This window comes from Camponotus floridanus, unplaced genomic scaffold (genome assembly GCF_003227725.1).
Source record: "Camponotus floridanus strain SB8 unplaced genomic scaffold, Cflo_v7.5 scaffold4, whole genome shotgun sequence".
Classification (NCBI taxonomy): domain Eukaryota; kingdom Metazoa; phylum Arthropoda; class Insecta; order Hymenoptera; family Formicidae; genus Camponotus; species Camponotus floridanus.
The window spans coordinates 2,077,501-2,092,225 of NW_020229547.1; the positions used below are offsets into that span (position 1 = coordinate 2,077,501).

General features: G+C 29.1%; 1 protein-coding gene across 4 annotated transcripts in view; it reads right to left on the bottom strand.

Annotated features, from left to right (window-relative positions):
- Positions 1 to 13,155, bottom strand: part of LOC105252991 (NPC intracellular cholesterol transporter 1) — a 20,414-nt gene extending 7,259 nt beyond the window's left edge. For 3 of the 4 annotated variants that reach the window (XM_025411378.1, XM_025411380.1, XM_025411379.1), the window contains exons 1-17: positions 12,735 to 13,155; positions 9,232 to 9,583; positions 8,825 to 9,117; positions 7,510 to 7,702; positions 6,302 to 6,430; positions 4,669 to 4,788; positions 4,325 to 4,542; positions 3,811 to 4,112; positions 2,967 to 3,164; positions 2,692 to 2,893; positions 2,302 to 2,599; positions 2,060 to 2,187; positions 1,533 to 1,787; positions 1,291 to 1,454; positions 1,097 to 1,209; positions 447 to 1,024; positions 1 to 150 (exon numbers count right to left, since the gene is read on the bottom strand). The exon at positions 1 to 150 is cut by the window's left edge and continues 39 nt beyond it. In XM_025411378.1, coding sequence (XP_025267163.1) covers positions 1 to 150; positions 447 to 1,024; positions 1,097 to 1,209; positions 1,291 to 1,454; positions 1,533 to 1,787; positions 2,060 to 2,187; positions 2,302 to 2,599; positions 2,692 to 2,893; positions 2,967 to 3,164; positions 3,811 to 4,112; positions 4,325 to 4,542; positions 4,669 to 4,788; positions 6,302 to 6,430; positions 7,510 to 7,702; positions 8,825 to 9,117; positions 9,232 to 9,583; positions 12,735 to 12,872 — 3,831 coding nt within the window. In that variant the 5' untranslated portion in view covers positions 12,873 to 13,155. The remainder of the gene's footprint in view (positions 151 to 446; positions 1,025 to 1,096; positions 1,210 to 1,290; positions 1,455 to 1,532; positions 1,788 to 2,059; positions 2,188 to 2,301; positions 2,600 to 2,691; positions 2,894 to 2,966; positions 3,165 to 3,810; positions 4,113 to 4,324; positions 4,543 to 4,668; positions 4,789 to 6,301; positions 6,431 to 7,509; positions 7,703 to 8,824; positions 9,118 to 9,231; positions 9,584 to 12,734) is intronic. The other variant, XM_025411381.1, reaches the window with a different exon arrangement.
- Between the last annotated feature and the right edge of the window lie 1,570 nt (positions 13,156 to 14,725).

The window sequence follows — 14,725 nt, forward strand, 5'->3', positions numbered from 1 at the left end:
ACCACCAAACTTTGTCAATGTGATACCGCTAAATACTGAGCTTCCCATATTCGTCAACGCATCTGCAACTCTTTCTACTCTAGTAGCTTGAACTGATACCGAAAAGGAATGCACTAAATGACTGCAAAATTCGACAGCTATACCAACTGCCTGCAACAAACATCAATATCGATTACCGATTTATCGATTTTTAATAAATAATTTTTTTCGTTATCCAATATACTAATAAAAGCAAATTATTTATTATAAAAATGTGATGATAATAAATAATTGAAAGTAAAAGGAAAAAAATTATCAACTGATTTATGATATGTAAATATATTGTATTCCATTTATATATTATTTTAAAAACTCGAATTGTGTGTAAAATGCAAAATTATGAAAAAATGTCCCAATACTAATAACACCACAAATAGATATTTGCTGTTCTATAACAATTAACTTACCATAACAAGATTTACTAGAGATACCGCATTTAGAGTTATATGCCACCAATACATCAAACCGCCAATATTGACGACGATCATTGTGATCGTAATTAGAACAACTAGCGATGAGAAAATATCCAAACCCATCAGCAAGAAAGTAACGACAAATATAGCGAGCAATGAGATTCCTATACTTTGCAATGTATCAGGCCACATGGTCAAATACTGCTCGTAAAATACATAGAAAACACTATATGGAAAAACTTCCACAGTGGTGTTTTTACGTTGCAGGTTACAGTTGAGCATATCTGTAATATTAGCTGCTACGACTCTGGCTGCTCTCATCGATTCGTAATAATCGGCTGAAGTTTTGAGGATAGTGTGATAAGCCATAAAATACGAAGCGCCAACAGTTGACATCCCTGTGTTAGGATCGGTCATGTAATTTACACCATGTCCGTAAGCCGCATGACCTCCTTTAGCGCAAGTTTCATCGGGATTATCTTGCAGGAAGAACGATACATATTTGTCGAAATCCATAGGCATCGGTCTGTTGTATTTGTTCAAAGTGATATTGCAACTACGACATTGTCGATCTACGATTCAAAAGTACATGAAGTAAAGTATATACGCGAATATATAAAACATTTTTATACAAAAATACGTACCAGTATGTGGACAGAATGAATTATTCGTAGGAAAATATCTGCAACAACCGGGTAATCCAGACCAATCGATATAATCATCCATCCAAGACGAAGCAGGCTTAGCTATATAAGTTCTAAAAAAAAGAACATTTTTATATAAAATCCAAAAACAAAAAAGACGTTGTAAATTCATATATGAAACTTTTGCATTATACCTATTTGATTGTTTGGATGCTGTAAATATTTGAGTTGATACTGAATCACTGTTACAATATTGTCCACCGCAAATAAGATTTTGCATTTTAGTATCCGAATAATTTAGGCCATCTTTAACAACGAAATACATCGGTGGTCCAATAGATAAATAATTATTTAAGAACTGCAAAAGAAGTGTAAAATTTAGTATTTTTTATAATTTATGTCTAGCGCGAATATTGATGCTTTAAATTATTCGTACTTTGAAATATTTAAGCACAAAACTATCTTCAGGCATAGAGAGCTCTTGATCTAGGCCAATTTCGATGTGTGGTATTACAGCGATACTGCTGCAAAGCCAACCGAAAAACACAATCATCACAGCCGTGCGAACCCACTTTTGCAATAATAACGGAACATATGCAACTTTGAAAATTTTATACAATATTCCATCTACTACTTCTTCTCCATCATCACGCTTGGAGTGTATAAAGCAACATACATCCAGTCTGTTGTTCTAAAATGATAAAAATGCGCTTTATGTATTAAACGTAACAATTGTATAGAATATATAATTAACAAAAATTCGTTGTAATAAAAATTAAATTTTTACAAGAGAACTTCTATTAAATATACAAAATATTCTATTAAATTTTATTCTATATCTCTATTATATTATTCCATAAAATGTATACAAGAAATGTTAAATATATGATTATATAAAAATTTTTAATAAATTTAAAACAAATTTAATTTTTAAAATAAATTTCTTCCATTTTAAATACATACCGTATGCCGAATTGTGTCAAGAGCTAAGAGACTGACGAAACATGTAATTTGCAATATAAAGTCCACTAATAAAGCCATTCCAGCATAAAGAGCAAATGCTTTTACAGCAGGCATATCAGAGAGGCTGCCTATAAATCAATAGAGAAAGAATAAATTATAACTTATCCGTATTTATGAAAACAATCTCATTTTCTTATTTTTCAATATATGTACAAGTTTCACTATATTTCATACCGACTTACCTAGAAAGAAGCAACAGCTTTCCGATACACTAGTAAGCAACATACTAGGACCGACTTGACCCAGTGTACGTCCGATATGTTCCTGAATCGATTCATTCGGGCGTCTGCCCTCTCTCTGATGAGTTTGAACGAGAATAAAAATATTATCTACTCCGACCGCTAGTACCAAGAACGGAATGACCTCGATGATAATCAGTGTAGCTGGTACACCAATGAAGCCAAACAGTCCGACTGAGCAAATCACAGACAACAGCACTATGAGCACACCTCCAAGCCCAAGAGTAATCTTGGAATCGTACTGAAATCATATAGCAAATATCGATTATATATAAAATTGTGCAAGACGAAAAAACAAAAATGGCATAGCAATCACATGATGTAGATTCTCACCAAAAGACGAGTGCATGATCTAATTTGGCCGAGTGATACTGCGATGTATCCAAACATGATGACATATGATACCAAAATAGTTACAATGTCCGATTTTGATTCACGATTCAGTTCATCCTCGATAGATCGTTCTGATGTGAATGCAATGTTCATAAATGCCGGTTTTTTCGTTGCAGTCCAATTTTTCATAAAGTTAATAAAACTGAAATTGAAAGAACGATATATGAATGATATAATCTGACTCGAATTTAATAATTTTGCGAATGCAAGTCTACCTTTCTTCCCATTCCATAGCAGGAAGCAATTTGGCTTTATTGTGATAATTGTTTACAAGAAAAGTAAGGATTATAGCGGTTGCCTTTTCATATGGTGAATTATGAAGATCATGTCCTGGAGACAAAAATCCGCCTACTGCGATTGCCGGTTCTATAGGCCCGCCGTAAGGCGCGAGACACTCAGGATTGTATGCATTCCTGAAAGATGTACAAAAATATAAATATAAAACGTACATTATATATATATATATATATATATATATATATATATATATATAAAATACTGTTTTACATATATCTAAGAAACATTCAATCTGCCTCTTAAGCATATTTTTCATTAATGGTTACATCAATTGTTTTATCTTGTATATTCTTTAAATTATCTCAATTCTAATCTAAACTGTTTTTTACAATATTCAATTTTTTCATTGTTACTGATTTAAGATAAATTTATTTTGTAAATCAAGTAATATAACTTGTTTTTCCAAATAATAATACTAATTTTTTCTTTATATAAAAATTTAAACACTTTATAAAATCCTAATAATTTTAAATCCAGCTTAATCTTTATCTTGTAATAATTATATATATATATTGTTACAATTTATTATATATTTCATTACTATATTCTATATTCTATTATCTGTTCTATTACGTTCTATATTTTATATACTATTAATACTAGTAATATGTTACTCTAGCGCTTCTTAATTAATAATTTTTACTTGTGCTGAAGGATCTACAAAAGGTGCTAATAACATCGCTAAAGGATTTTTTCATATCACATAGACTAACAAAATAAATAAGTAAATATTATTGCGCGCTTTCTTTTGTCATCACTTACTGCGAACAAACTCTGAAATGGTCCAAATAGTTGACTGTATAATTGTTATCGTCATCCGAAGTCTCAAACTTTTCTAAACTATCTTGCCAATAACCCCAAATACTTTGAATAGTACATTGCGATACTGTTGTCGGTCCGGTAAATGGTCCAGTTAAAGGAGCGAAACATATATCCGCTAATGTATAGTTGTTAGCAGTAATTATATTCTTAATTCCTTCTTGCAATTCTAAGACTGTTTTTAGGAAAGTATCATTAAACACAGGTCCAAATACGATTGGTCCGTTAGAAGTGTTGTGCACAATCTGTAATTAACATTAAATAATTATACATATCAAATCAAAGCTATAATTTATTCCTGTCTTATGATAAGTAATAATTACACAGTAGTTTATCTTTATTTGGAAAAATACATACAGTTATATAAATCAATATAAATCATTTTATATTGATTTATATAACTAGCAAAAATATAAACATAACATGTAACAACTTAATGTATTTCAATAGTACATACATTCGGTAAGCCGACAGAAGTGATAATAATTTGTTCGTTTCGATAAAAGGGCTCAAAGTGTTTATCGAAATATTCCTTTTCGACACGTGATCGGGAATGCGGAGATGCCCACAGTTCTACAGGATCTGTAGTAACTTGCATATATTTTATGCCATGTCCTAAAGCAACGATCAATAGGAAGCCAAGGAAAAGTATTAACCAAGGCCGAGAAGCGCAAACTGTAACAAAACCATTAGTCATTAATACAATATCATAATGTAAAAAAAGCTTTGTGCATATAACTAAGACTATTCTAAAAATTATTCTACATAAAATGTAGAATATAAAAACAATATTTTACTTACACGTTCCCCATTTGCAGAAGAATTCTTGCAAAAATTTGTCAGTACCTGCTCCAAGCTTCTCAATGAAAGTGGATTGTTCTTCGTCAAATCCACTTGGTAATTCGTCGGTTGATATGACGCCTATAAACATACATATCAAATGCAACAAATTCCTATTTATAAATAAACATTTGATTAAGCATTTTGTTTCAATCTTGAGTATGTTACTAAATATCTAGTATTTCATAATTTATAATTAATACAATAATATTGCAAATAATCAGCTTCATAAAACAGCAAAGAATAAAGAAAAATACCGATTCCTAAAATAAATAATATACATATATAAGATTGACAATAAAATGTCTTAAATATAATTATAATAAACAGCACTGGAATAATATTTTATTGTATTACACATATATATAAGAAAAAGATAAAATTATTTAAGATAAGAAGGATTTAATTAAAATTAATTTAAAAATATAAAGAATTAGTATTTTTTAATTATTAGAATTAATGTCTCTAATGTTAAATTATGTATAATTATAAAATAGCTCTTATCAAAACTAATATAGAGTTATACAGAATTTTTGCTATAACTAAGTGTTAAAGAGTAAGTTTAAGATCTCCTTAACAACATTAGAGATAGATTAAATTTTATTATAACTTTGTAAAAAATAGAAAATAAATAAAACAATTCTGTACAACATACTTGCAACATGCTTTTCATTATTTTAGAGACAGTATCTTTTATTTTTGTTAAATTCGCATATCGAAATTAAGTAATTTCTATTTATTTTGCTAATTCACTTTTCTTAAAATCATTTTCCAATGCTGTCGTAGGAAAATCTTTCTATATTAAGTTCATTTAATTAAACGACATATTTCACTAATTCATTAAAAGCAATATTTATCGCCCTATTATACACATGCAATACTAAGACTTGTAAAAACGACTTAATTTAATATAAAAGAAATACAAATACAAAATACTTGCACAACACAATTTTTGTGAGTAAGAGAGTATTTATATAAATATTTCTAATCAAGTGTTAAAAAAATTTTATATACATCTTCTCTTTCTTTTTTGTTTTTGAAGTTTAAAAATATTCTCGATAAAAATTTTTTTTATGAAAACAAGCATCGATTTTGCCTCAAATTTTAATAAAATATTTTCATGCAATGTAATACAATATTAATACAACAATCTCATTGCATGCTTTTTCTACAATTTTTGCCAACCATGCTTCAAACTTGTTCAAATATTTATTTTGTTCTTAAGCTTTTGAATCTTTAATGCAATTGTGCAGTTAACAAATAAAAATTCGCTACAACGCATGCGTGTGAATATGTAATCTTGCATATTGTTACAGTGAAAAGAGATACACAAGTTAAAGAACTTAATGCTATAGCTAAAACTAAGTTTGATAAATCTAAAAGTGCAAATGTTCTTGAAGAAAAATTATTTAATGCACAAATGACATCCAGTGGCAGGAATAATCTGCAGCGCTAGAAACAAAAAAAGCGAAAGAAACAAAGAAATAAACGAAGCGATAAAAGCAAAAAAAAACAAGAAGAAAAATACGAAACAAGAACGTAATAAACGATTACAATTGCGAACATCGAAGATTTTAGAATCGAAAAAACCTACTGGAACGCTTAGACTGAAGTGGGCTGTCTTCTTGGTCAGCGGCAAGGGCAATACGAGCACCATCTCCTGGGTGTAATCCGGCAGCTAGCCGTCTACCCACCTGTCTTCCTACCTCCTCCCCTCGTGCAACTATACATACGCGCACACCATACATACACAACTTGTCAAATATTTTTCTCTCATATACATAAGTATCATTTACGCGCATTAACTAGTCAGTATACAAAAAATATTCCATTCGCACATAAATATTTGATAAATCACTTAGAATCTAAATGATTGAATTATTAAATATATATTAGTTCAAAGAATAGAGTAAACAAATAATTAGAGTTAGTATCAAACGTTAACATCAACATTTGCAGAAAGAATTCTCATGTGTTATGATTTACAAATACATCAAATATTGAATGAGACAAAAAAAAATTTCGTTATAATAATAAATAATTCGTTATAAGAACGTAAACAAAATTTGATTTTTTGCAGGCAAGTTTCAATTGATATATAATACCTCTTCTTTAAATATTTTATATAAATATATAAATATTTTATATAGCATTGAAAATAATTATTACTGCAATAATTCATAAATGCGTTTGCACGATTACAAATGTATAGGAGAGTAATCACTACAATTCTGAATTGTCCTAACGTTTCTCACAAAAGTAATATTCGTTTTTTATAAAAAAGAAAAAGGAAAAAGATGAAGAAAAAACAAGAAATTAATGAGGTATTATACATGCTTTTTCCTCAGATTTAAATAATAAGACAAATAAAACATGTTAAACAAATACAGAGAAAAAACCCACAATTAAAAGATAAATAGCAACAATAGAAGATATATCTAAATATAATTATTACAAAAAAGTTAATCACACAATGAACTCTATGATTTCGCGCGCGTCTCTTTTATTATCCCTTCATGTATTTATTTAGAAATGTGATCAATAATCAAAAATATAACATTAGTTAATTAATAATTAACTACATAAATTCAATAAATTATCAAAAATAAATAATATATGCAAAATATAGGTAAAAAAATTCAAAATTGAATAAAGGCACACTCCATTTTTCATTTACATAGCTTATGTTGCAACAAAATCTAATAATCTTTTTATATATATATATATATATATATATATATATATATACATAAAGTCAAGATATATATTTTCTTAATATGCATAAAACGAAGTAAAACTTACCTATACGTTTTCTATGGCTGAAACACATTACTAATAGGAGGAAAAGGCAAGTGCCACATACAAAAATAATTGTCATTATAACTTGGTAACCATCGTAACCGAATATTGAGAATGGTTTTGGAAGTGGAGGCACCGGTGGTGGTGTTGGACAACTTTGTTCACAATCAACACAACTGCAAGCTGGAGTATTTTTCTACAAAAAAAATTAAATACATATTTCTCATTATTTCATATTTATCTTTTGTACATTTTATTCATGTCTTATAAAAAATGGTTTAGTTAATCATGTTATTATGCGTTTCAAATGTCTTTATGTGTTTTAATGCACAAATAATAACAACATAATGAAATAAAATGCACTAAAAATAAAATATTCAAATATTATTTAAATTAATTTTTATAAATTTCTGCTTTCTCTCTTTCTCTTTCTATTAATAATGTATAGAAATACAAATAATTTGAATATTTTTTAGTGTTTTAACATATTTATATAAATAAAAATTAAGTAATATATTAGATGTGTTAATTATCAAATATAAAAAAATACAGCAACATATTTTTCTATGTTAGAAAATTACATGTTTAAACATTCTGAAAATAATAATCTTGAAAAAAAATTCTTTCTGCATATTTAATTCTCTTAAAATTCTATAAATTGTTTATAAGATTTTTATATATTATTTATCAAATACAGAAAAATAATTCAAATATTCTTATTTTTCGATTATGAAAAATGTAATAATACTTAATTTTTATGCACTTCATTAAAAAATATACATTAAAAATGTATGTCATTAAATTAACAACTAGACCAACTTGTTTTCTTCTTAACTATTATATGAATATACAATTAAATTATTATTCTTCCAATGTCGAACAAGATAATAATAAAAATCTGTCGAACAAGATAAAAACATCTGTTACTTAACAAAATCAATCCAATTAAATGATTCCTATCTTTTTTAGAATGTATATTTCAATAATTGCTGCTTATTTTCTTACTTGCATTTGTATAACATGAAATATAATAATTATTTAAAGAACTTGATTGTGTGATACTAATAAGAAAGTGACTCATTGCTCTAGTTAAAAAAGTCTTTACAAAAGGAATGTAGTAACCACCTTGCTTATTAGCATATTTAGATCTTTACAGCGTTAATAAATCTAACAAGCTCAAAAGAGAACATTTGAAATATATATATATATATATATATATATATATATATATATATAGTGTGTGTGTGTGTGTAGTGTGTGTGTATTCCGTATAATTTTTAAAAAATATATTGCATATCTCTCTAAAAATAATACTAACGTTTAGCGCCTTACTGCATGGCGTGATTAGAGGATCTAATGGTATAAAGGAGCCAACAGGTTCATCAGTATTTTTATATGTAATTTGGAAAGGTACATAGATATTATTCTCCGCATCGCCCATATAGTGGAACCATTTTAAAGGAGTGCATCTACTTGCACCCCATTCTCCACACATTAGATCTAGTGCTAACTGGCCTGTGCTCGGCACTGATACTTTATTGCACGAGTTAAACGTTCCTTCAAGATACTTATTTGTTATGAATACATCTATCCCATTAACATATTCTTTACCTGGAAAAAGGAAATCAAAATCATAAAATCGCATATTGAGCAGTGTTGGTAGAAAATATTCTATTTCAAGTGTCAAATTAATGAAACAAAATATCAATATATGCATATAATTACCGCTTGCTTCGCCTTTCTCCGTAACATTGATAAATTTGCTTTGGTTAGTAGCGCATGTGAAATCGCAAAAGTGCTTTGCTAAATTATCTAAGCAACTAGGGCATCTTTTTAAAAAGTTGGATGCAAGCTTGATATTTGCATCCAATGTTGTAAGTTGATTCGTGTCGCAGCAAGTATTAATTCCCGTGCCATCATCCACCAACAAATGTGGACAATGCTTAGCCAATAATTTCTGTCCCTCGGAATCCAATGGTTTCGCCGTGCCATTATAAAAACAATTCTTTTTGTGCTGAGCTGCATCCTTATAACATTCTCCATACCATATACAATGACTACTATTATCACTGGCGACCTGTTTGGAAATAAAAAATATTTTTAAACTTTCATTTTTAAGCATATATTAAAAAATATATATTAAAAAAAATAATGTTCTAAAATTCATCTTATAAGATTTGTTACTAAATATTAATATTATATACGTCACTTGATGTATAACTGCGCTTATACAAGGCGCATATAAAGATATAAAATATTGCACGAAATGTTTCCTAATTGAGTTCTTCATGACCTGTGACTATTAAAGCTTATATATGGGATTTATTTGAAGCAATGAGCTGAATTAATGATTTAATTCACTTAATTTAAAGCAGAGCATCGTATGAAGAACTCTACAAAGAGAAATAACATTTCGTGTTTTACACGAGATATTCTTACACAAACATATATAATTAATGACGATTATGTAATATTAATACTGCTTTATCTAATTTATAATTTAAAATTATATGATATAACATGATAACATATTTAATTAACTTTATTTAATTGAAACAATATATATATATATATATATATATATATATATATATAAACTTATTTTTCTTCTTTTTCTAAATATAATTCAAATCTAAATATAATCTAATTCACATAAACGTCTGTTTCAGGTTATGAAATAATGTAATAGATAAATAAAATAGATAAAATATAATTATATAGATATATTAAAATAAAAATTAATATATAATTAGTTATTATTTATACAAAAGAGAAATTGAGAAATATTATAAAATATTATAAATTATTATTACAAATATTGCTCCAAAAGCAAGATGGTTTGTTTTTTCTAAGTTATATATATATATATATATATATATATATATATGTATATAATTATTTTAATTTTATTTATAATAAATATATTCTAGTTAATAGAAAAGAAAAATTGAAAAACTAAGTTTTCTAAGAAGAGAAAAAGTATATTATTTATATATTTGTGTAGCAAAATAAATATATATTTAACAAAATTTATTATAACACTTAAACATAAAGAAATTAAATTTGTTTAATATTTCGCAAATATTTTTTTGTAAAATTATTGATTTTTAAAAAAATTTGCTCAGAAAAAAGCCATTTATCTTACTTTCGGAGCAAAATTTGTAATAATCATTTTATAATGACATTTCCCATAACTTTTGTATAAATAATAACTGATTTATATATCAATTTATATATATATATATATATATATATATATATAATTATTATATTTTATCTATTAGACGCTTATTTAAGTTTAGAGGAAGGAGGAAAAAGCTTGTATAAATATATAAAAGTATTAAAAAAAGTATTTAAAAAATGGCATTTATCGTATCTCGTATTACATGATAAAATGACACCCCATATCAGCTTCGAATGAGTCATGCGTTTATAAGGAATCATATAAGTCACGCAATGGGCGTTTATACTTTGTATTATGAGCGGCACGAAGCTAAGAAAGCGTTGCTAACCGTCTTTATAAACATTCTCGAATCGTTTGCACGTGATAATACGTACAAAAAAATCGCATAATTTACATTTTATCATTCGAAATGAGAGAAATTTATTATCTGAAGTTTCCCTTTTTTGCGTCGGATTTGGCTTGCATAATTGCACGTAATGTATGTGTTTACCAATCATTTATCGATCATTTTCACATTCATTACACGACAGTGTAAGAATGCGTTTGGATAAGTCTTAATGAATGTACTGATGATACACATAAATGTGCTTTTTATCTCAAAGAAAATATCTGAGCAGAATATATATTGTTGATAATAACAATATTAACATAATTCTTGATTAACATTATTCTTGATCCTATGCTTGTCTATTTTCCTTTCTTTATTTTACATTATAATACGAAAATAATTATTCAATGAAATCAGATGAATATAACGGAATGACATGAATGAATGATATTTCATAATAGACATGTTAATTAAATATTGATAAGTAGTCATATCATGCCTCGTGGAGAGAATCAAATTCCTAAGATATATAGAACTTTATAAAAATATACTCATTCTCATGGAATTTTAATTTCATTTTATGTACTTAAGAATATATTTAAGAAAAAAAGTTTATTTTACTTTTTTTTAATAAAGTGTAAAATATTTAATCCAAAGCTCTCTCATATTTATTTGAAATACATTAAAAAGATTTATTTTAAAAATAAATAAAAAATAATAATAAATAAAAAAAATATATATATATATTCTTTTATCTACATGAATTTGAAAAAATTTTCTTTTTAATTAAAAAAAATAAATATATATTTCTATTTTATATTATTGAAAATTTAGACAAATTGCAGCAGAGAATAATAAAGTTATTGAATAAGCGGCGCTTTATGTCGCATTAAGTCGCGCTCTTTCTTGACATGAAACGATCAATCATCGCTCACGTCGTCTAGCGCTTAATCACTCGCGACTGATTCAATGTTGCTCTTTTTTTCGCGTTACGATTACCTACATTAATCATGGATCTGAGACGAAAGACAGCAAAAAACGTATGTGAGTGTAAAACGACATTGCGACTTGATGATAATTGGACCAAGGTGTTCCAAGAATTACATATTTTTCGCATCGCCCCAAGGCAAGAATTTAGACGCGAGGCCAGATGACGTCTCGCAACCGAGTAATCATCGCTTATCGATATCGAGGGATTTACGAGTCGATAAAAAAATTAAAAAAAAATATTTTTCGCAGTCCTTGACCCAATAAACAATTCGTGTGTATCATCAAGACGGCAAATCTCTCGCCGCCGCGAAAGCAGCATAATTAAATTTAATAAATCCTACGGACATACATAACAGGACGACGACTGGCTTTCACGGCGATCAGCCGACGTGACGTCACGCGGCGCGCTCGCGCACCTAAATTCTCCCTATTGCCAGGGTATGAACAATGCAACGTACGCACAAATACAACAAACAGATACATAGGCACGCTTGTTACACGTGTGTACATGTGTACGTGGTATATGTGTACGCGTGCAATGAAAGATACGAAGAGAAGAGAAGATACATATCGTCTGAGAAGGGGCGAGGGAGGAAATGAGAGGAGATTTGACGCACGCGCGGAACACGTAGAACTTGAGCGTCGCAAAAAGGACGCGGCGCAGGTATATCGGCCCGTAGCCTACATATGCATGTATATATGTATGTATACATTATTATCGCTCACCGGACTCGCGAAGCTAGACAAGGTCAACAGTAGCAGCAACAGAGGCCAGAGTACACCGCTGTCGTACATGGTCACGACCGCACCTGTCAAAGTCCGACGACGAAGGCAATTCACGGCCGTTACACTAGTCCTGTGCATCGCGCGCGGCGATTAACACTAACCGCGAGATGCGTCACGCCCGGAATTCGTTTCCTTCTACGCGTACGTTAATCGTTATCGGATACTGCCGCCTTCTAACCTTCGGGCGGCTCGACTTTCCGCTGAACGAGCGATAGAACGTCAATCACGAAATGATTATCGCCGTGAAACGCCACGATGAATATCGTATCCCGTTTGCACTCGCGCGCAATCTCTGCTCCCCGAGGATGTTCGTGATTCGCGCACCGTGCAAAACAACGACCACTCGAACCGCCGTCTCAACCGCAACTGCCACCACAGCGCGTAATGGCGTAGAGCTCCGTCATCGAGCTCGCTCGCAGCGCCATTCGGCGGCGCTCGATCGACTTATCGAGCATGGAGCACGCGGGAGATACAAAAAGCCTTCCGGCAAAGAAACACAGACAGGCAACGTGATCGTGCAATTGACTGTCGAATAGGAAATTTTTAGAGTCCTGAAAAATTTTCTACTCGATAGCCAATCATGTGTTTACTTGCGTTTTTTTACTAGGAAGTTCTCATAGAGAGAGAGAGAGAGAGAGAGAGAGAGAGAGAGAGAGAGAGAATAATATAAGAAAAGAGATGACGGTTCTTTCTGTTATCTGTATATGTATGTACAATGTACATGCCAATTGATGCTGTATTAATTTCAGGATAAGGAAAAGTGACTCTCTTGGAAAGAAATGCACAAAAAATACAGTGTGAACAAAGGACACGAATGCTAACACGTCTAATTTTCTTATCCAAGGACAGCAACTTGAACTTTCTTCTATTAGAAGAAAATACTTGAGAATATTCTTCTCGATTTTTATGTAGAAGTACATGTCAAATATTATTTGATTAACTCGTGTAATTGGCATATTTGAAATTATAATGTCATTGATATACATGCGACATAAAGATATATAATAAATTATAATCGATGAAATTACATAAAAATTCGACTTTCATATAAATCATGTTAATATTTCTGATATATATATTCCGTTTAATTTGCACTCGCTCGCATCTCATTGTTCCAAACTTGGATTTTTATTTTTAAAGTAAATCACTCAAAAATAACAATAATAAATATAATAAAAAAATTAATTGTTCTTAAAAAATAAATGGATTAAAATAATTAAAACGAGTTTATTTTCTATAACTTTTCTAATTTTTAGTCGTGAAAAAATTACGTAATAATATCTTTCATTTTTAAAATAAATGCCATCAAACTTTGAAATTATCGATAAATTATAAAATATTCCGCCTTACTTTTATCTATAATATTGTAGCTTTTATGATGATTAAAGAACTAAATTATTATAAAAAATTGATAAGTTAAAAACAATTAGCAGTAATTTATTTTGTATAACAGTTTATAATCTTAAACATTATATAGATATTATTAGACACTATCTCTAATTCAGGCAATTACATTTTGGCATTATCGAATGACTTAGATAAAGTATATGTATACATATATATATTTTTTCTATTATCTAATCCACTTTAGTCTTTCTGACAAGCAATGAGTAATCAAAGAATGAATTGTCATTGTTTGCTCTTAGAAATAACATATGCGTTAAACGATATTTCCTTTCTAAAAAAAGATTTCGATTACTTGAAGCAAACGATTTAATACGAATAGCTTAGCAATTCGCTACGTGACTAACGTTATTTGAAATAATCGATGGATTTACGAAAATACGATAAGATGTGCTACACGAAAATCTGTGATTTTAAAGTATAACAAATGCTAAAAGTTTCATATCAATTCGTCCGATCATGATTTAATGTACCGGATAAGGAGGATAAACCGCGCGTGCTCATGAATTTTATCTCTTCTCGGAAGA